General features: G+C 51.1%; 1 protein-coding gene across 1 annotated transcript; it reads left to right on the top strand.

Annotated features, from left to right (window-relative positions):
• Positions 1-5,165: 5,165 nt before the first annotated feature.
• On the top strand, positions 5,166-25,857 carry LMOD1 (leiomodin 1). Its single transcript, XM_039710874.1, has 3 exons — positions 5,166-5,649; positions 22,407-23,993; positions 25,127-25,857. Exons 1-3 carry the CDS (start codon positions 5,389-5,391, stop codon positions 25,151-25,153), a joined length of 1,875 nt encoding a protein of 624 aa, XP_039566808.1. The 5' UTR covers positions 5,166-5,388; the 3' UTR covers positions 25,154-25,857.
• Positions 25,858-25,886: the final 29 nt, after the last annotated feature.

The following is a 25,886-nucleotide window of genomic DNA, read 5'->3' on the forward strand; positions in this document are numbered from 1 at the left end:
TGCTGTGTTGGGTTTTGATGCTTTAAAAGACTCCTACTGTTTGACAAACAGGTGTGTTTAGCCTCATTTAAGGTGGGGAAGTAGAGGTCATGCAATTTTGGAGATTCCTGGGAATCTCCAGGTATTGTGGTATTGTTTTTTATGCTTTGGCCAAGAAGGGGAGATGGGAAAATTAGGAAATATTGGCCTCTCTCAGCCACTGGAGCAACTCTCCCTACTCCTGTGTCCTCTGGCACTGCTGTGACTTCATCCCCCTGTGCAGGGCAGTGGTGAGACAACACCTCCAGTCATGGGGTCAGTTCTGGGCCCCTCAGTTCAGGAAGGACATTGAGGGGCTGGAGCATGTTTAGGGAAGGGAACAGAGCTGGGGAAGGGGCTGGAGCACCAGGAGGGGCTGAGGGAGCTGGGGCGCTCAGCCTGGAGACAAGGAGGCTCAGGGAGGACCTGCTTGTTCTGCACAACTCCCTGACACGATGGGGGAGGAAGGGAGGTGTCAGGCATCAGGCTCTGCTGCCAGGAGACAAGAGACAGGTCAAGAGGAAACGGCCTTAAGCTGGGCCAGGGGAGGTTCAGTTTGGATACTGGGGAGAATTTCTTCCTGGAAAGGTTGGTCAGGCACAGGCACATCTGCCCAGGACAGTGGTGTAATCACCATCCCTGGAGGGATTTAAAAAACATATGGATGTGGCACCTGGGGACATGGGCTAGTCGTGGCCTTGGCAGTGCTGGGGGAACTTACAGGGCTTTTCCAAACTCAACAATTCTATTATGTTGTGACTGATCCGACCCTTCTCAGAGTGGCGATGCTTTGCTGTAGCCCTTCTTCTTTCCCCTAATGAGTGGTAGATTAATTAAATCAGGCTGAATGGTCATTCTGGTCCCACCTTTCACAAGCTGTGGGAGAGCTGGTGAAACATGGTGAGTCCATGAGGCGCAGGACCTTGTGCATCACCCAAGTGACGTGGTGCCACCCTCAGGCAGGCACATGGAAGATATCCAAGGGGCTTTCAGGTATTTCCCCACAGCCAGGATTTGGTTAGTTTCCCAAAATATATCGCCTTCTTCACTCTTGCTGTCATGTAAGCATGTGTTTGGAGAGAAGGTGTTGGATAAAGATGCATTGGGTTTGGGAGAGAAGCGATTTCTCTCACTGGCCACAAGACACCCACTGCCTGTTGTGGCCAGGAGGGAAAGGTCACTCTTCAGTGAACAACTTAGAAAATTATAAAAAGATCAGTTTTCAGCCTCTCCTTCTGCAGGCTCTGAAGGAAAGAGAAATATAATATAGGCTAGAAATATAGGCTAGAAAAATCCATTCAAAGTTCAGTTGCCCTTTATCAGCTAATAGGGAAGAATAAAGGCAGATGGATGGTCCCAGGTGGCGATGAGAAAGGTGGGGGCACGAAAAGCTTTCTCAGCTCTACCAGAGTTTGTAAATATGCCTGGAAAAGCTGCTTAATCTGACTCTGTCCCTCCCCTCTAATGGCTTGTTGTAGTGCTTCAAAGCCAGTGGTTTGGAAATACTCATTATTAGTGCCCTCAAGGTGTTGTTTGCTATGGAGATGGGACCCTGATCCATATCCCAAATCCAGGAATAATGTATTCAGAGCTGCCAAGAGCTCCTGTGTGTCAAGCCACACAGCATGCCAGTGCTCTGAACCACACAGGGCCTGGACCATCTCTCTGATGATGAGAGAGTGCAGGAGCTGGGCCTGGTGAGTCCAGAGAACACTGAGAGGGCATCCCATCAATCCAGACAAATACCTCCAAAGGGTGTCAGAGGATAGTGCCAGACTCTTTTCAGTGGTGTCCAGTGACAGGGTGAGAAGCAATGGCCATAAACTAAACCCCAAGAAGTTCCACCTCAACATGTGGAAGAACTTCTTTGTGTGGAGGAGGGCAGAGCACTGGAACAGCTGCCCAGGGAGGGTGTGAAGTCTCCTTCTCTGGAGATACACCAAACCCACCTGGAAGTGTTCCTGTGTCACCAGGTGACCCTGCCTGGGCAAGGGGGCCAGACTGGATGATCTCCAAAGGTCCCTTCCAACCCCAGCAATTCTGGGGTTCTGGTTCACAAGGGTTCACAAACACATCCCCATTACCAGTTGTTAGTGGCCCATGAAGGACCAGTCAGTGCAGACATATCAAGAGCTTCTCTAATGCTGGGGTGAAAACACAGACTTTTTTTCTATTGTTTTCTTTCTACAGCCCCAAGAACCCTGTGGAATATGGTCTGACAGAATTGTGCCAATATCCCAGCTAAAAAGGACTGTGTCATAGCCAACATAAGTCACAGTGAGACCATCCACTCTGAACCGTAACGAGTTTGGGGTGTCCCCTATTCTCTCCCTGATTTTCTGCTAGTGTGGGAATATTTCCCCACGAAATTATGCTCTGTGCTACCTCTGCTTGGCTCTGCAGTGCAGGGGAGGAGTGCACAGAAGTTGTGGATTCCTAGATCAGGAGAGGATGGGTAATGCTTCAGGAGAAACTCAGAGTGTCCCAGGCCATATTCACAGCTTCTTAGGGAATTTGGTGTGCGGTACCTCTCATCACAAGAATCAAGGTCCAGGAATGACAAAATAGAGATTTTATCAAGGTGTTGATAGTGATTGTATTATGTAGAAAACCTACTTACAACATGGGAAAGTTTGAAACGAAGGAAAGGCAGGCAGAGAAAATTCCAGATTTCCCTTTTAAGTAGAAGGATTCTTTCTCTCGCTTAGCATTGCAGATTGTCCCTGGGGCTGTCTATATGTCCTGTCCCTTGAGCCAGGGGTGGCACACCTGGGAGTGCTTGGATTGTTCCAAGAAAAGGCCAACACAAAGATGTGATTCCTCACTACCTTTTTGTTGTGTGCTTTCCTGTAGGGAAATTAGCTTCCAGTTTGTTGCTCACCTCTTATAAGCGCTTGATGACTGAGCAAAACAATACCATGGAAATACAGGAGGGGTGGACATTTATAGAATAGCAAAATGGACTTGCATAAGTTGGAAAAGCCTACTATGATCATCAAGTGCAACTATTGCCCCAGGACTACCACTAAACCAGTAAATTCCTCCAAGGGATGGGGACTCCACCACTGCCCTGGGCAGCTGTGCCAAGACTGAAAAATCCTTTCAGGGAAGAAGTTTTCTCAATATCCAACCAAACCCTCTGCTGGTGCAACTTGAGGCCATTTCCTTTTGTCCTGTCTCTTGTTCCCGGGGGGAAGAGCCTGACATCCACCTAGGTCCACTCTCCTCTCAGTTAATTTCTTCCACCCAGACTCTGTAACTCAAATTTCTCTTCCAAAACACACAGTGTTAAAACATGTCCAGCCTTGTATCCTGAAAGGGGACCAGACAGGACCTTAGAGAGAGTCAGGGCTGTATTAAGGTGGAACAAACAAGACACTTTTTTGGCTTCTTCAGGCAAAGATGGCACCAAATGGACACCAAAGACTAAATTCACTGTGGTTTCTGTTGCCCTCAGCACTGTCACAGTTGTGGCAGTGTTGAGGAAGGAGAGTTAAAGAAGATGGAGAGGAACTTTTCATCAGGAACTGGAGGGACAGGACCAGGAGGAATGGTTTCCCACTGCCAGAGGGCAGGGTTATATGGGATACTGGGAGGAAACTGTTTCCTGTGAGGGTGGGCAGGCCCTGGCATAGGTTGCCCAGAGCAGCTGTGGCTGCCCCTGGATCCCTGGAAGTGTCCAAAGTCAGGCTGGATGGCGCTTGGAGCAACCTGGAGTAGAAGGTGTCCCTGCCTATGGTAGGGGCTGGAACATGGTGAACTTTAAGGTCTTTTCCAACCCAAACCATTCCATGATTCTGTGTGTGAGGCCATCTGGGGGAGAGAATGGCTGTGTTCCTCCTAGTGCAAGCAAGCACCAAGACCCTCTGGTTGCAGGATCAGGAAAACAGAAGTGAGGGAGATGGAATTCACCACAGCAATGTTTAAGTTTGTGCACTTAGAAACTAAAACCAACAAGTTCTTCTACAATCTGGAAAAAATCTCAGCCGTGCTGGTGAATCATAGGAAGGATATGAGCAGGAGCTGGGCACTGCAGTGCTGGAGATAAAAGAAATTCTGGAATGCACCAAGAATGTACATTTCCTGTTATGATGGGGAATGTCTAGTTTGTCACTAGGAGACTCACATGGAGCACCCAGTGCCTGTGTGCAGGGTGGGATTTGGCCAGGAAGATGGGCAGAGGATGTGATTAGGCTGAGGAAAATCCTAGGGGAGCTTGTTTTGTCAAAAAGCACCAAAGGACTCCTTGCTTGAATCAGCAGAGAGAGGCCTGGGAGCAGGCAGTAAATATTAGGAGGATGATAAAGGATGAAGAAAACCAGGATGAAGCTGGCAGGATAACAAATGGGTACAAAATGCTGGACATGGGGTAAAGCTGGAGAGAAAAGCCTGTCTCCTGTCCCTGTGGGAGAACTCCCACGTGCCAGTTAAGCTTCTGTGTGGATTAGGGAAATGGAAAGTTGGTGCTGCCAGATAAACCTTAGGCTTAGGGCACTGCCTGGACCAGGAGCAGGGGAGACTCAGGAATTCCCTCTGTGCAGAAGGGATGTCTTTGGGACTTGGCGAGGGCAAGTGGGAGTATGTGAGGAAGAACAGCTATGGGAACAGCCCCTCGGGGTCTGAGGGTCGGCAGGAGCTCTGACAATGCCTGGGGAGTCAGGTCTGCCGAGCCGGGAGCACTCGTTACCTGCTGCCTCCATCCCTCCGATGGAACCAGTCTGCCTCACCACCACCACCCCCAGCTCTTTCCTGTGGGGCTGAGCGCGTCGGCTAACAGCACCGATCCCAGACTGCAGCGGGATAAAGAGGAAAACTTCCTCTGGAGTGGGTGCTTCCTTGCCGATTTTAGCCAAGAGCTGTCACTGTCACAGCAGAGGCTCCCCCCATCCTTTTGTAGCCACGCTGCCCACTTTAGTAGCCCCCCAGCCTCCGTGACTAAGGCTGGGGCTGCCTCCTCCAGCCCCCATTCCCGGCCTGCCGGCTCATGCATTTTTCCCTGTTTTCTCACTAGGTTGGCCCATTGCCTTTAAAAGGCGAAATGCTCCGGACTAAATTTGGTCATGTAGCTCTGCACGGTTCCCTGGAATGTCCTCGGGTTTCAGGCTCCTCTGATAGCACCATTCCCCGCCTCCCGCCGGGCTCCATTGGCTTCCCAGCGCCCGAACCGCCACTGGATCCTGTTATTGGCCAACTCTTGGACCGAGGGGTGTCCCCTCTGGATAACCACCGTATCTCGGGCTGGAGAGCTGCTGAGATTTAACACTTCAGCACCTGCTGCCGTTCGGGAAGCAGACTTGGAGCTTCGGCTTCTTTTTTTTCTCTTGCTTTGGGTACCACACAACCGCCACCGTGTCTCGCCAGCGAGCCAAGATGTCCAAAGTGGCCAAATACCGGCGACAAGTTAGTGAAGATCCAGATATAGACAATTTATTGTCTACTTTGTCTCCAGAGGAGATGGAGGAGCTGGAAAAGGAGCTGGATGTGGTCGATGCGGACGGGAGCATCCCTGTGGAGCGCAGTCAGACAAACCAATCAGAAAACTCCTTACCTGGCCCACAAAACTGTGACACGGCGCTCAACCACCACGACAAGGACACCAGGAGGCTCCTGCAGCGGGAGCACTCGATAGACGTAAGTCACGTCCCCCACTGCTGCTGCGGGAAAAGTGGGAACACACCTTAAACCCCCCCTTACCCCGGGCTGAGTGAGGGACGAGATGGAAAACCCAAAACCCGAGAAAGGCGTGCGCTTGATGAGGAGGAATAGCTGTTCTGGAGAGACCAGGGAGCTGGTCCTGGCACTCCGGGAGGAACAGGGTGTCCCATAAAATCCCGGTGTTACTAACAAAGCCAAACCCTGTGCTGGTGCCAGGGATTTTCTCCCTGGCCGTTCTGTAACATCCCTGGGCAGGGCTGGGAGCAGAGCTGGGATTCCCAGGAGGCTGCTGGAGGGGCCGGTGCAGTGACAGCGATGCCACAGGCTGCGTTTTTTCTCTCCCCCCTCCCCCCCTTGGAGATCTCTGGACTCTTGATCTTTTCAGTTCTTCTTATGCAAAAGATTAAACAGTCTCTGGTTCTTGTGGAATAAAAATGTTTCCTGCTCTGGGGAAATCACATTGAGAAGCAGGTTTTACCTATGCCATTTGTTTTGCATTTATTGTTCACTTAAAATTCCTTCTTTTGGTTTGATTTGGGTACATTTATCTCCCTCTCTGCACCTGGCAAATCCTTTAAGAATTTGCTTGGAAGTCGAGAGCTTTATGTTAGCCCTTTTCCTCTTTTTGTGTTGTGCCTTAGTGGGAGCCAGTTCCTGCTTTTCTGTAACACTTAATAACCTCAGTACTAAGAATATTTGGTATGTGGTTTGTGCATGGAAGCCTGGGAAGTATCTGGTTTCCCTAGTTTTCATGGCAGGCTGAGCCAAAAAACGAAAGACAGCGATTCTTTAGCAGTTGATCCATGTGGTCATGGGCTGGTTTCATGTCGCAGGCAGGATTTGCATCTGCTGTGCCGGGGCAGGGCTGGAGAGTATCGGCAGCACAAGCAGTGCCAAGTATTGTGGGGCACTGCTCTGCTCTGGCTCTGATTCCAGATCTATTCCAGGTCACCCAGCTGTACCCTGGGTCTTCTAGCTGGATAATCAATCTGTAACTACCCCAGAGCACTTGGATATTTCTCTTTCTGGATATTTATGGAGTTTATATAGGAGGGTTCTCTTCTGACTGTGGCCTAGACACCCTTATTCCTTTCTAAATATTGGGATGAGCGTGAATTAAAATTGCACCAGTAGGAAAAATAACTGAAGTTTGATTTTGGAGAGCTGAACAAGGGGTTAAATTGTTCCTTCCCACCCCTGTCCTGGGCAGCCTTGGAGCTCACTCTGGCTCTGAGGATAAGGAGCAGCTTTCACCTTCTATATGTGGTGCTTGACATGGGCTGGGGGACAGTGAGTGCTGTGCCACAAGGGCTCTGTCTTGATTTCCTCACCAGCGGAAAATTTCCCTATGATGGGGAAGTTCAGGTGCTGCAGGACAAACCTGCCTGAAGAGGAAAATTCTTTTACGTAGTCCCAGTCATCCCAGTGACCACTGTTTTGCAGGTGATCCCAAGAGAGGACACTAAAAAATCTGCTTTTTCAGGTGGGAGGACATACGGGTTTGACATCGCTTGTGTTGCTGTTTCAGTGTTAGCTGTTGGGCATGAGGGGTTGATTGGGAATTGGCATAGGGAAGTGTCCATGACCAGGAGGAAGGGTGGAAATTTGTGAGTTTTTTAAAAAGAGACATGGGAAGTTGCCTGATTTAAAATAATGTTGTTTAGAAATGCCTGAGAGTGTATGTGCAGTGGGAGAAGACTTGGGATGTGGAAAGGGATGGCCTGGGGAGGAGAGACACCTCCATGAGGGTGTAAGGCTCTGGCTGGAAGGGAGGGCAGTACAGGGGTCTCGGAAAGTCTCCTGCTGCCCTCTCAGTTAAGGAGGTTCAGGCCGTGGAAGACAAAGCAAATTGGCAACAAGTCAAGTTTGTCAGTGAAAATGGCCCAGTTTGATTGTATTGCAGTAACTGTATAGGGCAGAACTGACTTTCTTCTTCTACTTCAATCCCTGGAGGCCAAGAAAAAAGTATATCATACACCCCTTCCTCTCTGCCATTGTTAGGATATGGGATTAGCACCTAGAAAATGCCAGTTTACAGCGCTGGCACATCAGATCATGCTGGTGGTAGAGTAAGGCTGTCTTCTGCCATGTGGCCCAAGGATGGGGTGGGATGGGATGAGATGGGATGATCAGACCACAGAAACAGTCACAAAAAACAGTGCAGGAAGCCAATGGTCCCCTCTGTCCAAGGAAGCCCCCCAGGGCTATGTTTTGCTGAAGGATAGAATGACAACAAGGAGCCATCCAGAGCACCCCAGGCAGGTGCCGAACTCTCCCCCAGCTGCTCAGAGCTCTGAGGTTTCCAATGACAAATCCCTCTCATGTGTCAGCAGATTTCATGTTGTGCCAGCCAGCACAGGCATGGTGGCTGCACTCCCACGGGGCTGGCATTCCCCCAGGGTGTGTAGGCATCACCCCATACATGTTCATCCCAGCCCCTCTCATCAACAGCTCCCACTATTCTGAAGCAAATCCAGAGGAGGTCACGGGGATGCTCTGAGGACTGGACCTCCTCTGATCTGGAGACAGACTGGGAGAGCTGGGGATGTCCAGCCTGGAGAAGAGAAGGCTCCAAGGAGATCTCCTGAAGAGACATCACAGACACAGGATAACATTTTCTAGATGTTCACAGGTAATTCCCACTGGAATTACCTCCCATTCCTTCCCTTGTGCCTGTGCTTCACCACCCTCCTCCCACCCCCTGCCCTGCTCACACATCTGCTTCTGGCTTGCAAAGATTTCTCTTGATGCCTTAAATTAGGAATGCCAGGCACTGTGTCTGTGATATCTCATCAGTAGGGAGGGACAGGAGGACAGATTCTCATCCTCGAACTACACAGAGTTTATCTGTCTGTAGTTCATGGAATCATGGAATGGTTTGGGTGGAAAGGGACCTTAAAGTTCATCACATTCTAAACCTGCCAGGGGCAGGGACACCTTCCACTATCCCAAGTTGCTCCAAGCCCCATCCAACTTGGCCTTGGACAGTCCCAGGCATGGGGCAGCCACAGCTTCTCTGGGAAGACTGTGCCAGGGCCTGCCCACCCTCACAGGGAGGAATTCCTTCCGAGTATCCCACCTATCCCTGCCCTCCAGCAGTGATAAACCATTGCTCCTAGTCTGTTTCTCCAGGCCCTTGTCCCAGGTCCCTCTCCAGCTCTCCTGGAGCTGCTTTAGGCACTGGAAGGGGCTCTAATACCTCCTCAGAGCCTTCTCTGCTCCAGGCTGGACACTCCAGCTCTCCCAGTCTGTCTCCAGATAAGAGGGGCTACAGCCCTCAGAGCATCTCTTGGCCTCCTCTGGACTTGCTTCAGAAGTTCCATGTCCTTCTTATGTCCTCCCTGCTGTACTTCCATACCTCCTGATGGGAATCTCTGTTGTGGGACATTGTGTGTTAGGTGGGATGTGCAGGAATCCCTCCAAAGTACAAAATAAGGTATTTTGAAGGGAAAGGTTGAGTTTCTGCCCATGTCACTGTTCTTGCACTCATTGCCCTTTTCTTGGACTGGCTCCAGGCACCTACATTTCCACCTAAATATTGGGAGAAGTGGATATATTTAGAAATATTGTTAACTACATAATAACACATCTTCTTCGTGATGAAAAGGGCAAACTAGGGTAACTAGGAAGCAGATTATAAACAGCCCAAAATAGACGTGAGCTTTGCCCCAACCTTTCCACACTGGGCAGCCAAATTCCCATCTTGATGATGCAGTAATAAATTAATCTTAATTTTGTCTTGCTAATGAGTGGAAGTGTAACCCAGCTCAAGGGTGGGGCTTGGGCCAGTGCCCCTCTCTGGATATACTCAACAAGGTCCATGTGTCATGGAGGCTGGTCATGAGTGTATAAACGAAGAGATGATTTCTCTTACCTCATGGCTTTTTGCTGTCACAGGCAAAGGCATAACAAGAAAAAATCCAGTTATAAACATGCTTTAAAGTTGGTGCTGTGGTATTAAACTGCCAGAGGGCTGGGTTATATGTGATATTGGGAAGATATTCTTCCCTGTGAGGGTGGGCAGGCCCTAGCACAGGTTGCCTAAAGAAGCTGTGGATGCCCCATGCCTGGAAGTGTCCAAGGCCGGGTTGGAGAGGGCTTGAAGCAACCTGGGATAGTGGAAGGTGTCCCTGCCCATGGCAGGGAGTAGAGCAGGATGATCTTTAAGGTCCCTTTCCACCCAGACCAGTCTAGGATTCCATGAGTTACCTGGGGCACAAGTGACTTGCTGTCACTTGAAATCCTTGTATCATGCCTGGGATTTCTGTCCAGAAGAGGAAAAGCTGTGTGTGCCAGGACACAGAGGCTCTGTGCAGCTGTCCCTGTGGGATGGGTTTCTCTGAGAGCTGAGCTATGTGAGGAAATGTGGTCTGTGGGAGCTGGTCCACTTCCTCTGTTGCTGGTGACATCTATAAAAACCATATGTTTGTGCAGAGAGCGCAGTTATACCCTCCCTGAGAACACGCCATCCATGGGGTCTCTTCCATTATAGTCTTTAAGGGAATGATCTTTAAAGTCCCTTCCAAGCATAACCATTCCATAATTCCATGATCTTTCCCACTGGCATTTGTTTAGCCCTAAACACTCTCAGGGAACCTCTGCCAGATGGGACCTAGATGAGAAGAGCTATCCCATGGGAAGGATCTCCATGTGAACCACATGTGCCATGGACTGATGCTTTGGTGTACGAATCCTCCTTAGCAGTTGCCAAGTCCACAACAGGAAGTTTTACTTTCCAAAGCATACCAAAAAATCTCCCTGCAGCTGTTCTTGGCTTTCCTTGGATTCTCCCCTGGCCTCACCACAGCACCCTGGCGACTCCCAAAACACCAAGCACCCGATGGCAGAGGCAGCTCCTCCTTGTGTTTTCCCTTCTCTAGCATCACCATCTTCCCTGGGAATGGATGGAGCCTTCTTCCCTCAGCTCATATAATAATGGAATATCCTGAGTTGGAAGGGACCCACAAGGATCACTGAGTCTAGCTCCTAGTGCTGCACAGGACAGCCCCACCCACCATGTGCCTCAGAGAGTTGTCCAAATGCTCTTTGAAGCTCTCCTGTAAGGGGAGGACACCTGCATGTCCTGATCCCATCAGAGTTCCCAGTCCTGCCTCCCAACAGAGCTTGTTTTGATTTGATGGCATTCAGCTTCAAGCAGGGATGTCTGGGAAGTGCAGGGAAGTTGCATGAGGGAGCATTATCCTGCTTATAGAGGAGAATCATTCCAGGGCCACAAACCCAATTTTTTATGAAGATACTCATGTCATGGGTGTCTCTTTCCATGGAAGCCCAGGGACCAGCTTCCTTGAGGGGAAGACTCTGAACAGGGGGTGCTGGATGTCAGAGCAGTTTTGCACAGCCAGAGCCAGATGTGCACAGCCAGGGCCATATGTGCACAGTGCAGAGGGTCCCTGTATTTTTGTCTCATGAAAGCTGAACCCCCTTCTCACAGGAGAAGCTGAGGTGAAGCTTCAGTTATCTTTCAGCACTTTTTTGCTTTCTCTAGGATATTCCACTCCCCAAGTGCACTCTTCTGCAGGCAAGATCTCCTCCTGTTCCAGGTCCATGCATCCTTATCCCTGCAGGCTCTTGGAAATGTCTCCATGTCCCCAAGCTCTCTTCTTGGAGGCTGGACAGGCTCATTATGTTCTGGTCTGGATGCAGAGGGAAAAGCAGTGAGCTCAGAGGATTTATTTAATCAAAATTCTGTGTATCTGAAGGATGCTGGTGCCAGAGGACAACAGGTCCTGGAGAAGGATTTGTTTTTACAAGACCTTGGGATGGTCTTGTAAAAAGACCTGCCTTCCTTTCTAACTCTCTCAGGCTTGGAACTTGCTGCTGGGTGATTTTTAATCCAGTCACCTGATTTCCCTCTATGGGAAGTGGAGATCCTCAGCAGTGAGCCCTTCTTCAACACCATGGGCAAGCAAACCAGGATTTAAATTTTTTATTAACGCTCAAAACTTGTCATCTTTTCATTAAAATATCTGGAGGGAAAAACAAGCTCTTTATTTAACTTGCTGGTTCAGACTCGAGGGAATTTGCAAACAAGGGTACAGCAGGGCTTATATCATTCCTTGAGCATCTTCCCAGTTTGTCCCTAACACGTGTACTGAAACTCTGCTCTTCTGTTTAGGAGCCAGTTCTCCGTTCTCAGTTCTCTTGACTGCCAAGACTGTTCCTCCTCCCTTCCAAGAGTCTTCACTAATTCTCAGCTCGTGCCTTTCTTTTAGCCATGTCCTGACCTGGTCTCTTTTCCCTCAACAGAGAATCTTTATGATTGGAAAAGGCCACTAAGATCATCAAGTTCAAAGAATCCCAAAATCCCAGACTGGTTTGGGTGGAAAGGGACATTGAAGTCCATCCCACCCCCTGCCAGGGCAGGGACACCTCCCACTATCCCAGGATGCTCCAAGCCCCGTCCAGCCTGGCCTTGGACAGTCCCAGGGGTGGAACAGCCACAGCTGCTCTGTGCAACCTGTGCCAGGGTCTCATCTCTCTCACAGGAGAGAATGGAGAATGGACCATAATATATTGTTCTGAACAGCTTCTGGCCTCCAAAAGAGATCAAAGGGGTGGGTGACACCGAGAAATCCATCCAGAGGCTTCTCCAGTGGCTTCCGGCCCATGGAATGAGCAGTGGGCAAAGTTGTGGGTACTTCCCCTAGCACTCAGAGAGGAATAGAGCTGGCAGCCTCCTGGGCTTTGCATTCCTCCATGGATGATAGCCAGGGATATCCAAACCAGTCACACATTTGGAAAGAAACCAAAGGTATTGAGCCATTCCTATTTGGTCCTTAAAGGAGGACACAGATGGTCCCTCCAGCTGCACAAGTCACTCTCCAGCTCCCTGACAGGAGGGAGCAGCCAGGTGGGGGTCAGGCTCTGCTCCCAGGGTTGAAGTTGGACATCACAAGGAATTTCTCCATGGAAAGGGTGGTCATATATTGGACAGGACAGGACTGCCCAGGGCAATGGTGGAGTCCCCTTTCCTGGAGGTGTCCAAGGAATGCCTGGATGTGGCACTCACCCAGTGGTCTGGACTGGGTAACAAGGTGGGAGAATTGGTCACAGATCAGACTAGATGATCTCAGAGGCCTTTTCCAACCAAATTGATTCTGTAATTCTGTGAAGTCCAGGAGATCCCTTTCATTGCTCAGGAATGAAAACTGTTGTCTGTGCTCTGGTGTTTCATTCTGACCTTCTGAAAAAGCCCCAACCCTGTCACAAGAGGGATGAGCAGCAGCAGCAGGAGCTGTTACCTGCAGCAGATGATAAAACAACCCTCCAAGGTTAACATAGAAGCAAGAACAGTCCCATAACAGCTCCCAGAAGGATCTGCCTTGTGGAGAGCAGCTGAAAAATGTGAAGCAAGAACACAGGCGTCTTCCTAAAAAAATGGTGTGAGAAAGACCTTCACAGCTGGATCAGAGTTTTTGTGATGTCCTTGGGGGCAGAAGCTTTGCTTTCCTTGTTTTTCCTTTTGTGACCCGGGTGAGTTGTAGCATAAAGCATTCCCAGTGACGTGGACCTCATGCCAAAGGCACACACAAGTCTGAGAGATCCACGGTCCATCTAAGGGCACAAGCAGGGAAAGAAACCCATGGATTTCTAGTCAGTTGGGGAAAAAAAGAGTAAAAATCTGAGTTCCATATTTACATAAAGCACAACAGGGATGCAGATAAATCCATGGAAGTGTTTGGAGTGTTTAGCTTATATGGGCTGAGCTGCTCAGGAGGTTTAATATGTGTTTATGTTGAGCTGATAAATAGACATGGAGGAGGAGAAGAGCTGGGTCCGTTGTGTGTCCCTCTCTTTCGCAGAGCTATGACATCACTTGTGTGCTAAAACCATCTCAGTGACTCAGCTGCCCAGCAGGACGCTGGGATTAACCGGTCACATTGCTCCATCCCACCCTTTGCTGTGTGGGAATCGTGGCAGCATGGAGCAAGAGGATCTCAGTGTCAGGGCATATGTTTTGAAGTCAAGGTGTGGCTGGTAGGATGGCAGGGGACAGACACACTGTGGAGGGTCAAGGGTCCTGCTCTGTTCTTTTCTCTGCCCAGAATGTGGAGCAAACAGGGATGAAAACAGAAAGGAATTGGAGCTGTGGAAACAGCAAGAGCCTGTCCCAGCCATGGTGTGGCAGCAGGACCAGGGCAGTACCCATCCCCTGTGCTGGCACTACTGGTGTCACACCTTCAATCCCGGTAACAGTTTTGGGCTGCTCAGGACAAGAAAGTCATTGAGGGGCTGGAGCATGACCAGAGAAAGGAACAGAGCTGAAGAAGAGTCTGCAGCCCCCGGAGTAGCTGAAGGAGCTGGGGTGGGGCTCAGCCTGGAGAAAAGGAGGCTCAGGCGGGACCTTCTGGCTCTGCACAACTCCTGACAGGAGGCTGCAGCCATGTGGGAGTCAGGCTCTGCTCCCAGGGAACAAGGGACAGAAGGAGAGGAAATGGCCTCAAGCTGTGCCAGGGAAGGTTCAGGTTGGAAACTGGGAAAAATTTCCTTCATGGAAAGGATTGTAAAGCACTGGCATAGGCTGTCCAGGGCAGAGGTGGAATCACCATCCCTGGAGAGATTTAAGAGCTGTGTGGATGTGGATGTGGCTATTGTGGACGTGGGTTGGTTGTGAACATAGCAGTGCTGGGGGAATGGTTGGACTTGATGAGCTTAGAGGGCTTTTCCAACCATAGTGATTCCATTATTCTGGGATTTCCTGAAACACAACCGGAGAGGCGCCAGCCCAGGTCATAGAGGTGTCCTGTGCAACCCCTTGACTATGTGTTGACAAGCCCAGGGCTTATGCATAGCATTTGGGTCAGGATTTATGCTGCATGCTGCTGAGGACTCCAAGGGGTCCCTCCTCCTGACAGGGGCACCATGGCATATGTTGGACATACCCAGCACAGGAATGAGCACCTGCACAGCCATGGCAGCCTCTGCCAAGGAGAGTGATTTGCCATTTTCTTCCTTACAGGGAGTTCTCCAGTTCCCAAGAACCAGAGACGGTGACCCCTAGCATGCCTGGCTGTATGCCTACTAAGTGCTCTGTCCTGGGATGCAGCTCCCATGTGGTGCCAGAGCCTGAGGAGCTGGTGCTCCTGTTTCCCACAAACTATTTAAGGGAATGACCAGCAAAACTGGTCTGATTTTCCAGGTAGGCACCTGGAGTTTGGCTCATCTCACCTGCTTCAAGGACCTGGGATCCTCTTCCAGCACCAGGTGCCCACTGCCAAGGGGTATCTGTGACGGTTCCATGGGCTGCTGGATGGGATCCATTGGATACCTGCACCAGCAAGGGGCCTGGAGATATGCCCATGTGTTGCCAGGAGGCTGGGAGCAGTGTCCTGCTCCTTGACCATCCAGCACTTATGACATGGAGGATGGAGATAGGATTAAGACTTGCTAGGGCTGAATTGCAATTCTCCTATTCCTAAAAATCCAATGAATGCTTTTTGTGGGCTTCCTACAAAGTGCATTGGGCAGAAATCCAGCCTAGAGGTGTTTGTATTGTTAATTGCTGGTATTCCCTGCCCTTTTCAATCCCTGATGAAGAGGAGACAACTAGGGAGACAGTCTTGTCTTGGGAATATCCAGTTCAGCCATGGCAGTGACAGGAGAAGGGCTGGGAACATGGCAAATAGAAGAGAAAAACCTGGACTTCTAAAACCTGATTTTGTTAGATGAGAAAAGGTTTCCATTTGCATAGTATTCAGTGGCTTTACAGCTTTCTGGAAAATGGCTGCATTTCCATGGAAGGGCTGGAGCTCTTCTGTTAAAGGAAACCAAGTTAAAACATTTATCACCTTAATTCGGGGAAAAGAAAAAAAAAAAAAAAGAGGCAAAAGCAGGGCCAGAAGCTGCCCAGTCTCTGGAGAACAGCTCTGCATCTCAGAAAGGGGACTTTTTAAAAACATTGCCCTGAGACATGGAAAGACATAGTGATATTTGGGATCATAGAGGTCTGGGCATAATGGAAGGGGAAAAGCTGAGTTCCTTGTTGAAATGACAGGATAATACGTGAGGCAGGACAGGGCAGGGAGTTGTTTACATCTCTCTGGGCTTTAGCACACAGAGCATGGCCAGGGGTCATGTGTGTCCCAGCGCTGAAAGCTGAGGTCCTTTCAACCTTCCTTCCTGCCAAAAGAGTCCAAATGTGCCAAGAGAAACTCTTGGCTGCCTGATCCTCTCAAGGAGCCTCGGGGATGTGAGCAGGGTCTCACACAAAGCTTTCCATGGTATTTGCTCTGTGCTGAGGAGCAGGAGGGTTGTCCAGGGTGTCCCAGAGTCAGCAGAAGCCTCGCAATCCTGCTTCCTTTGCAGGTCGCTGGCAATCCAGGTTCAGCAGCTCCCAGGACTCAGCGAAGGACACAGCATTCTTTCTGGGAATGTCCTTGGCTCTGAGTTTTCCCTAGGCTGGAGCAAAACTGGCTGAGGAATGTAGGAAAAGAGCGTGGCCAGCTTGTTGTGCTTTGGCTTGACTCTAGCAATCCTCTCCAGGAGCAGGTACCCAAATACCAGGAACATCAAACAACCTGCAACCCTCCTGCTTATGCCCTCAGCCACCTCGCTGGCTTCTCCATGCAGTGGGACAGTCTCAGAGGACATCCCTGTCCCTGGAGAGCTCTCACAGGACTTGTGCTCAGCCTCCTCAGCCCCAGGGTCACACCGAGGGGTGGAGGGATGCTGGTGCCTCGCTCATGGGCTCCGGATGGGATTTGGGATAGGTGGGTGGGACAGAGGGAACATAGCAGTCCTCAGAGTCTGGCAGGTAGGCAGGTGTCTCCAGAGAGTGATGTCCAAAGTTAGAGCTGTGGATTCAATCCTAGAGTCTTGTAGTAGCTTTGAAGACTTTATAGGGCTTGGCAGCAGCCCTATAAAGGTCTGTAGATCAGACTGAAACCCCCCAGGCAGTGAAAGAATATTGGCTTGTTAGTCATGGATCATAATTATCCCTAAACCTGCTCATTCAAGTAACTCAACCCAGTTTCCTTCCCTCACCAGTCTGGTCTGGGACCCCCATAGCTGACCAAGAGATTTTGGTGAATTGTCTGTCCGTGTCTCAGAGGTCTCACCTCATCCCTGGGCTTCCCCACTTTGCCATTTTTCCACCCCCAAAAGCCACTCAGGATTTGTGTGGGACCAATGTAATTGTGCTGGTGTTGTCTAAGCCATGCCGTGCCAAGAGATGATCTGGAAAATGTCTCATGGGCTGCAGGAGGAATTTATTATCCCAGCAGAGGCTGGGAGAGAGAAACAACCCCTTGACCTGGGCATTATTCCCAAGTCTGCAGCTCTGGAGGGGTTGCAGTTGCTTTGCAAGGAGCTTGGTTCTGGTGGGACAGCCTTTGTTGGTGGCCAAATCCACATGCCAGACAGCCAGCATGGCCCTGCCTGGGGAGCTGCTGGAAAGGAGGGAGGCACTGGGTCCCCAGAGGAAGGTCGTGGTGGGCTCCAGTGCATATGCAGAAACCACTATCAGCCACCTTGGAGCTGACCCTAGATTTTCCATCAGTACAGATGATTGGGATGGACCTGATCCTGGCTCAAGCTTCCTCTGTCGTGCTCCTGAGGTTCTCATATCATCACAGGATGATGTCTCACCCTCAGCTTCCAGAGGCCCCTAGAGCTGCAGGTGACATTAGAGACCAAGCCAGTGTCATGGCTGCAGACTGAGTTGAGTTCACTGTTCCTGGAGCCACTTTCACAGGAGCTGCAAATGCAGGTTTGGTCTGAGATCTTTTGCTGACTTGCCCCTTTCCTCATGGGGACCAGCATGACTCATGTCCCCAGCAGTCACCTGCACAGAGGAACCTGTGAATTCTTGAATCATGGAATGATCTGGGTGAGAAGGGACCTTAAAGTTCATCCCATTCCAGCTCTGCCATGGGCAGGGACACCTTCCACTATCCCAGGTTGCTCCAAGCCCCATTCAACCTGGCCTTGGACTCTTGCAGGCATGGGACAGCCCCAGCTTCTGTGGGCATCCTGGGCCAGGGCCTGCCCACCCTCACAGGGAGGAATTCCTTCCGAGTATCTCACCTATCCCTGCCCTCCAGCAGTGATAAACCATTGTTCCTAGTCTGTTTCTCCAGGCCCTTATCCCAAGTCCCTCTCCACTCTCCTGGAGCCTCTTTAGGCACTGGAAGGGGCTCTAATGTCTCCTTGAAGCCTTCTTTTCTCCATGCTGGACACCCCCATCTCTCCCAGTCTGTCTCCAGATAAGAGGGCCCACAGCCCTCAGAGCATCTCTTGGCCTCCTCTGGACTCACTCCAGAAGCTTCATGCTCTTCTGATCTTGGGGGTCTTCTGACTTCCCAGCCAAGCCCTCCTTGAACCTCAATGGGGTACTCCTCCCTGGAGCCAGCATGGAACTGCTCATGCTCCCAAGACTCCATCCTCACATCTTTTTCTTTGCCTGAGCCAAGCACACCCTACCATGGTGAGACCATGAGGGACTCTTCCCAGGACATACCTCTGAAAGTAACTGCAAGCTGGGGAAAGCTGGCCCCTTACAAAGATTAAACTTCGGCAAACGCATTTCCATATGTCTCCTCTGCCAGGGATTGATGTACCAGCAGCTGCTGAGCCACCAAGTGCCCCTTGTCTCATCTTGGGTACAGGATTTGTGAATCCCTGGGTAACACCTCCTCTCCTCTCCTCTCCTCTCCTCTCCTCTCCTCTCACTTTTGCTTGGAAATCTGCTCTAGGCACAGCAGCCTGACTGTGCCCACATTCCACCCGCTAAACAAACAGCCAGATCAATACTGCCATTAAACCAACCATTTTCCACCCCAAAATGAGCTATGGGACTTTTGGGGTGGGAAGTGAGACCCTCATTCCACCTCCAGATTCACTCTCCCCATCCCCAGCTCTATCCCCAGCCCCATCCCTTGCTCAGTGCTGGAGCAAGTGCTTGGATTCCAGGCAAGATGTTCCCAGTCTCCTTTGCCTTTTAAGGCAACATCTGAGTGGGTTTGAGGGTTACAAATGCTAACAAGCCATGGCAATGCTCATTTTAGTCTATTTAGAGGAAACGGGAAGGCATTTCAGTTCATCAAAACACTGGTGATTAATCAACCGACTACCAGGCTGTTTTCATTAGGCTTATTTTTAAAGGTCTGACACGCTGTGTAAAAATATTCCCCTAATAAATGTGCTTGTGGCAGAGGGAATGGTACAGAGGGGGTGCAGCAGCACTGGTTTCCAGGTACCCAAGGTAAATATACCAGTGGGCAGAGAGAAGTGAGCAGGCAGGACTCGGGATAGCCATGAAGAGAGGACAGCTGGCCCTGAGCTGCAGGAGAAGCTGTGCTGGTGGCCACAGGGGCAGCCAGGGGTTCCAGAGCAGGGGAAAGGTGCTTTTCTTGGTCCACTTCTCCACCCCTGAAACATAGCTCTGCCACTAAGCTCCACTTCCAGTTGCACTTCCAGCCTGGAGGTAAGGACTTTGGAATTATCCCCAGTGGTGGGCTGGTGACACTGAGGCTGGGTGCTGCAGCATGGGCTGGGCCAGTGGGACACACTGAGAGCCCTGAGATGGTAGAAAGACAGGAGGAGACAAGGACATGTTCCCTCTTGGGCACACATGTGGCCTCAGGCAGGGCGCAGAGCAGACCTGCTTTGGAAATTACCTCAGGCTCCAGCAAGGGATGGAGATGTGATCCTTAGTTTTAGAAACACAGATCTGGTTTCTTGCCTGAACTTTTTTCCTCCTGATTCCTGTCCCTCTGCTGCCACTGGAGCTGGGCACGTGCCAAGGGCACTCCCAAAGCATCTCCACAGGAGATGAAGCAGCTTGGACCCCTCTTATCCCCTGCGACCATCCAGCACTTCTTCCAGTAACCTGCAGCTCTTAGATGGGATCCTTCTGTTGCATCCCAAATTTTCTGTAAGCAAATGATCCCACAAGTGCTACCCACAGTGGCAGAAATGCCATGATGGTCACTGCATATGTGTTGCATTCCCTTGTTCCCATGCCTGGGGCCACAGCTGGCTCCTTTTCCCCCAGATTCTTTTCCCTGACTGCTCCCAGCTCTCTCTCCCCTGATTCCTTTTCCCCCACCTCTTTTTCCAAATCCCATTCTGTGGCTCCAGGTCTCCTCTCCCCCAAACCACAGCGTGTGGACACATGGTCACACATGCATGGATGGAAGCTTTAATCACGTAACAGGACACACCCAGCATGTGCTGCAGCAGCTTTCCCAAGCAGGGATTTTCCATGGATTTAATTTTCCTCTAGTTTAATTTGCTTGGAGTAAACTATCACCTTCTCCAAGCATGGGAGATGTTGCTGGTCATTCTCACCAGGGTTTTTCTCCCTTTCTCCAAGTTCTGTTTATCCCTGGCCAAAGTCTTTGCTCTTCTTTGTCTTGGATGTGCCCACGGTGCTCAGGGGAGACTCAGAGCTCACCAGTGTTAGACTGGGTGAGCTTGGGCTGGGAAGGAGAAAGATTTTTGGAGCAGTTGGCATGGAGATGAGGCTGCTGGCTCTGACTCGATGAGTGCTCAGCCTGGGGTCACCAAAGGGTTACAGAGAACCCTGAGGAGGATAAATGTCCCTTCTCAGAGGAACCTGCAACCTGGGCACTCCCAAACACCTTGGAAAGGCGGTGTTGGGTGCCAGCAGGGGAACACCAGTGTCCTCATCCCACAGTCCTCCTGCCAGGGCTCTTCCTCCACTAAGGTGCTTCGCGATGTCACTGAGCATTGGTGCACCATTCTGGTGCTGGGAATAGACCACACCTTGGTGAGAAGGACCCCTGGCTCAGTGCCTGAGGAGTGGCATCACCTGCTCCCTCCAGCACCCAGGACTGCATGGGGTGCATGGGAGCCCCATCCCTGGTCCCTGGGGTGGCAGCAGTGGGGGCTGTGTGGACACCAGGCCAGGCTCTGTAGGGGTCTGGCATGAGCCTTCCTGTCCCTGTTCAGCCTTGTGCCAGGGAGCCAAGAAATTGCTTAACTAAATAAACAGCTCTCTCGTCCTCGATGGCATCTGTTTATATACCAGGTACAAACAGTCCCCAGGGCTGCCCATGCACAGCCAGTTCTTTCCACAAAAATCTGTCCCTGAGGGCTGGCAGTACTGCATATAGGGAAAGCTCAGCCTTATGCTGCCCCAGCATGGACACTGTGGAGCCCCAGTATGAAGAGGAGGCCAGCCTGACTCCTGTGGTGTCAGGATTCAGATCTGGGGGTTCCAGGCACTGGGTGAAGCCACAGTGCTGTCCTGATCATGAGAGGGTCCAGGGAGATTGTAACGGCATCACAGCTGCATCTCCCAGAGGCATCTTCCTTCCTCCTTTCCCTTGAGTCCTAAAATCCCCCTAGCAAAGATGATGAGCCATGCCAGTGCTGAGGACCTGTGTGTTCCCTAGCTGTGGAGGAGGGAGAAGGGCATTTAAATTGCCAAGCTTTGATGTGAAATTTATGGTAGTGTGTGCAGCAAACTTGGTCCCAGTGTCAAGTTCATCTCCCTTCAGCCACCTGAAGTGTTGGTTCCTCTCCCTTGGGAATGGACGTGTTTCATGTCATGGAGTCCCAGACTAGTTTGGGTTGGAAGGAACCTTAAAGTTCATCCCATTCCATCCCCTGCCATGGGGGACCTTCCACTGTCCCAGGCTAATCCAAGCCCTGTCCACCATGGCCTTGGACACTTCCAGGGATGGGGCAGCCACAGCTTCTCTGAGCAACCTGTGCCAGGGCCTCACCACCCTCACAGGGAGAATTTCTTCCCAATATCCCACCTAACTCTGCCCTCTGGCAACTGCCAGAGAGAAGGATGGGAACCATATCAAAGGTTGTACCAATGCTGATGGAGACCCCTCCCAGCCCCTCAGCCATGGTTGAAGGCTGCAACGAGGCATTGGCTGTGTCCCCAAGCTGCTGGACTTGGCTATGGCCAGTAGCAATGCCTAGGACAGGCTGTACCAATGGCAAGGGTCAAGTGCTTGTAAAAATTACTAAAACTTACTTTCTGACTTTCCCCCCGAGTCTCCAAGCCCTTCCCTCTTATGATGTCTTTGGACACTGGGGGCAGATATGCTGGGAGAACCTCATGCATTAGAAAGCTGTAAATGCCATGCTCCCATTTCCTTGGTTTTCTGCTCAAAAGTGCAAACTGCTGTTGAAAGCAGAATGGTTTTGCAGAACCCAGGGTTGGAGTGACTGCTGGGTCAGCAGTGTCACTAGGGACACTGCTATGGGCTCTCCCCTGCTTGCACACACATCCAGGAGAGTGTTGGGCTACAGACTGTGAAAAGCGACCAAGCATCCAGCTGGAAACCGTTTAGGAAAGGTGGGAAAGCACCTGGAGCTCACAGGGAGACAGGCACTACCTCCATCCCTAGTTAGAAAAATGATTTAAAAAATTATAACTTAGAGGAATATGAGAGAAGGTGCCTCCTACATCTTGTTCATTTATGGCCTGTTAGGGAGGGCGTCCTGCAAACCTCCAGAGCCCTTTGGGAGGGGGGGTGGAAGTAGAAGGAGAGCAGAGCTGCCTTAGAGAGCTGCAGCAGGATCTCATCACACCTGGATCCTGCAGGCTCTGCCTACATTCAAGGCACTCAGATGCTGTACCCTTCCCTGGAGCTGGGACCTCGGCTGGGCCAAATATTCCTCTTCGATGTTCCCATGTAACAGAGGTCAGTGACAGTGAGACGGGGGTAGCAACTCTGTAGGTCTGAGACACCTGTTTCTGTAATTCCCAGTTGTTTTTCTCCCACTAGGAAAGCAGGTTGAGCAAGAATAAGGGAGACAAAAATCAAGAAGAAAAAGGAAAAGAATCTCCTTCCAATGAACTGGCCCAGAAACAAGATACTAAAGTGGGGAAAGACTCTAAAAAGGAAGAAAGTGTTCAGAAAACAGACCGGAAAGGTAAAGCTGAGACTGAGACCAAGAGCAAAGAGAATAAAGCTATGAATGATAAAGTCAAGGCCATGGAGAAAAAGCTGATGGGGAAGGACAAGAAGGAGGAAGAGAAGGGTTCAGTGTTGAAGAAGGACACAGAGAAGAACAAAAAGGGGGAAGAGAAGAGCTCAGAGATGAAGAAAGATGCAGGGGAGGATAAAAAGGAAGAAGAGAACAGCTCATATTTTAAAAAGGAGGATGCAGGGAAGGATAAAAAGGAAAAAGAGGTCTCAGCAGCAAAGGAAGAGACAGAGGAAGAAAAAAAGCAAGAAGAAAACGATTCAGCATCAAAGGACACAGGGAAGGACAAAAAGGAGGAGAAGAGTTCAGAATCAGAGAAACAGGCAGAAAAAGACACAAGAGGGGAAGGTAAGAAAGAAAATGATAAAAAAGAAGAGGAAAAGGCTTCAGCTGTGAAAAAATCTAAGGCAGATGAGAATGATAAATCCCAGACAGAAGCAGAAAAGGCAGAAAAGGTGGAGGAGAAAGAGGAGGCCAAGGCAGCAGCCGGGAGCAGCCCTTCCAAGTCTTCCTCCAGCAGCTCTGCAGATCAAGCCAAGGACGATGAAGCCTCCAGCATCTTTGACGAGCTCATTGAGAAGGTGAAGAACAATGACGCTGAGGTGACCGAGGTCAACGTGAACAACTCTGACTGCATCAACAACGAGACTCTAGTGCGCTTCACCGAGGCCCTGGAGTTCAACACTGTGGTCAAGGTGTTTGCCCTGGCTAACACCCGCGCTGATGACCACGTGGCCTTTGCCATTGCCATAATGCTCAAGTCCAACAAGGTGCTGACAAGCATCAACATGGACTCCAACCACATCACAGGCAAGGGTATCCTGGCCATTTTCCGGGCACTGTTGCAGAACAACACACTGACGGAGCTACGTTTCCACAACCAGCGGCACATCTGTGGGGGAAAAACAGAGATGGAGATTGCCAAACTCCTGAAAGAGAACACCACACTCCTGAAGCTGGGCTACCACTTCGAGCTGGCTGGGCCACGCATGACCGTCACCAACCTGCTGAGCCGAAACATGGACAGGCAGAGGCAGAAACGCCTCCAGGAGCAGAAACTGGCACAGGAACGGGGGGAGAAGAAAGACCTCCTGGAGGTGCCCAAGTCTGGAGCACTGCCAAAGGGGTCCCCCAAGGCATCTCCGCAACCATCCCCCAAGGCTTCCCCCAAAAGCTCTCCCAAAAAAGGAGGGGCACCCACCATACCACCCCCACCTCCTCCTCCACTTGCTCCACCACTGATGATCAACGAGAACCTGAAGAACTCGCTCTCACCAGCCACACAGAGGAAGTTAGGAGACCGGGCGCTGCCAGTCCAGGAGAAGAACTCTCGAGACCAACTCCTGGCAGCTATTCGCTCCAGCAACCTCAAACAGCTCAAGAAGGCAAGTGCAGGGCCAGGTGGGGCCCATGCACAGGGTGGGGCTGGGGGCTGAGGTCATAGCCACTGTCACTCTGGCAGTGTTCTTCTCAGGAGTGGGGTTGTGTCCAGCTCCTGCACAGGGGCAGATCCATCCCTTTGCCAAGCACATAGGGAAGGAAGATCCATCCTTTAACACCATCCTGCAGAGCAGATGGGGTCAGCAGGTCCATCTCTTGGCAGAGAGCATGACAGGTGCAGATCTATCCCTTGGCTCCTGTGTTAGGCAGATCCACCAGGATCCAGGGGCTGGGACACCAGGAAAAACCCATCCGTAAGTTATAACTCACTGGGCTCTTAATATCTTCTTGTTGTGGCTGAGCCCATGCCCCTGGGGTAGAAGGTGGCCCAGGATGGCTGGAGAGGCTTCATCTGCATGTAAACAACTGAAACATTTGTTGATGTCAGTCCCAGTCTGGAGTTGACTAATCCTTTTGAACTCTTTACATATGAGTGACTGAATGTTGCTCTGAGGGTACTGACACAGCACTTGGGGACCAGCAGAGAGGTGTGGCCTACTTCTCAAAACAGCTAGACTGTTAGCCAAGGGTGGCCTGGGTGCTTGAAAGCTGTGGCAGCAACTGCCTCCTAATACAGGAGGTCCATAAATTCACCCTTTAGCAGCACATTATCAAGTATGTACCCCAGGCAGTAATAACTGCTGGAATAAAAGGGCCTAATGCCGGTCCCAGCAAGGAGCTTTGAAACCTCTCACACACTCCAGGTGGTTTGTGTCCCTGCTGGGCTGTCCATGGGCTGGAGTGTGGGGACAGCCAGCCTGGCCAAGAGAACGAGGTCATTGAATGGTTTGGGTTGGAAGAGACCTTAGAGATCATCTCTTTCCTGTCATGGGCAGGGAACACCTTCCACTAGCCCAGGTTGCTCCAAACTCCACCCAGCCTGGCCTTGAACACTTCCAGGGATGGATCAGCCCCAGCTTCTCTGGGCAATCTATGCGAGGACCTCCCCACCTTCACAGGGAGGAATTTCTCCCCAGTAGCCCATCTAACCCTGCCATGGATGTCCCTACACCATGGCAGTGACATTCCTGCACCCCCTCCCATTGCTCGCCCAGTAATGGGGTGTGCTTCCCTGCAGGTGGAGTTGCCGAAGCTGCTGCAGTAGGGTGCGGGAGGATTTTTCCCCTGCAGCCCATGGCAGACCCCCAGACACTCACCTTTCTCGTGACAAGCCCTTTGGAACCTGCAGTGACCGACGCTAAGGAGCAGGGATCTCTCTGGGACACGGAGGATGGGCCGGGCCCAGCAGGACATGATGGAGGAGGTTGTATTTATTTTTTGATGGTTGTGAAGCCTTCAAGCTCACTCTTCTACCAGCACTGTGCCCCACCAGAGATGCCAAGAATAGAGCAGGGGTCTGCAGAGCTGATCCTTATGGAAATCCCCCGTCAGAGCATAACAAAGGGGTTTGGCACCCCACTCTATCCAGGGTCCAGCCTGGAGTGAGCAAAAGCACTCCCAGCCTTGGGGAGGAGCAGGGGACACCCAGGCCATCATCACATCACCACAAGGTTTCTGGGTGGCCAGCAGAGTTTTGGGATTCAGGCACAGCAGTGGCTGCAGAGTTGGGGGTTCAGGCTTGACGTCAGGAGGAATGGGAGGGTGGGAGAAGGGAGCAGCCAGGGAGAGAGGGGGCATGGAAGTGGTGGGACACAGGGAACCAGGCTGGGGCCAGGAGCTTGGGGCATCTTGTACGCACCCACAGCACTGCAGGGGGACCCCCAGAACCCTCAGAGCATGGAAACCAAATCCACCTCAAAGAGAGTAGGGAAAGCACCAGCTCAAGGGGGCAGTGGGTTTTGGGGTCATGTGAGGGGTCTGTGTTGCCCCCCCCCCCC

The sequence above is a fragment of the Passer montanus genome, unplaced genomic scaffold (genome assembly GCF_014805655.1).
Source record: "Passer montanus isolate IOZ18808 unplaced genomic scaffold, ASM1480565v1 scaffold237, whole genome shotgun sequence".
In the NCBI taxonomy this organism is placed as follows: domain Eukaryota; kingdom Metazoa; phylum Chordata; class Aves; order Passeriformes; family Passeridae; genus Passer; species Passer montanus.

Excerpts from the sequence above, each read along its gene's own strand:
- LMOD1 (XM_039710874.1), top strand. The coding sequence starts at position 5,389 with ATGTCCAAAGTGGCCAAATACCGGCGACAAGTTAGTGAAGATCCAGAT. Across the intron at positions 5,650-22,406 it reads AGCGGGAGCACTCGATAGAC|GAAAGCAGGTTGAGCAAGAA; the intron begins GTAAGTCACGTC and ends TTCTCCCACTAG. Across the intron at positions 23,994-25,126 it reads ACCTCAAACAGCTCAAGAAG|GTGGAGTTGCCGAAGCTGCT; the intron begins GCAAGTGCAGGG and ends GCTTCCCTGCAG.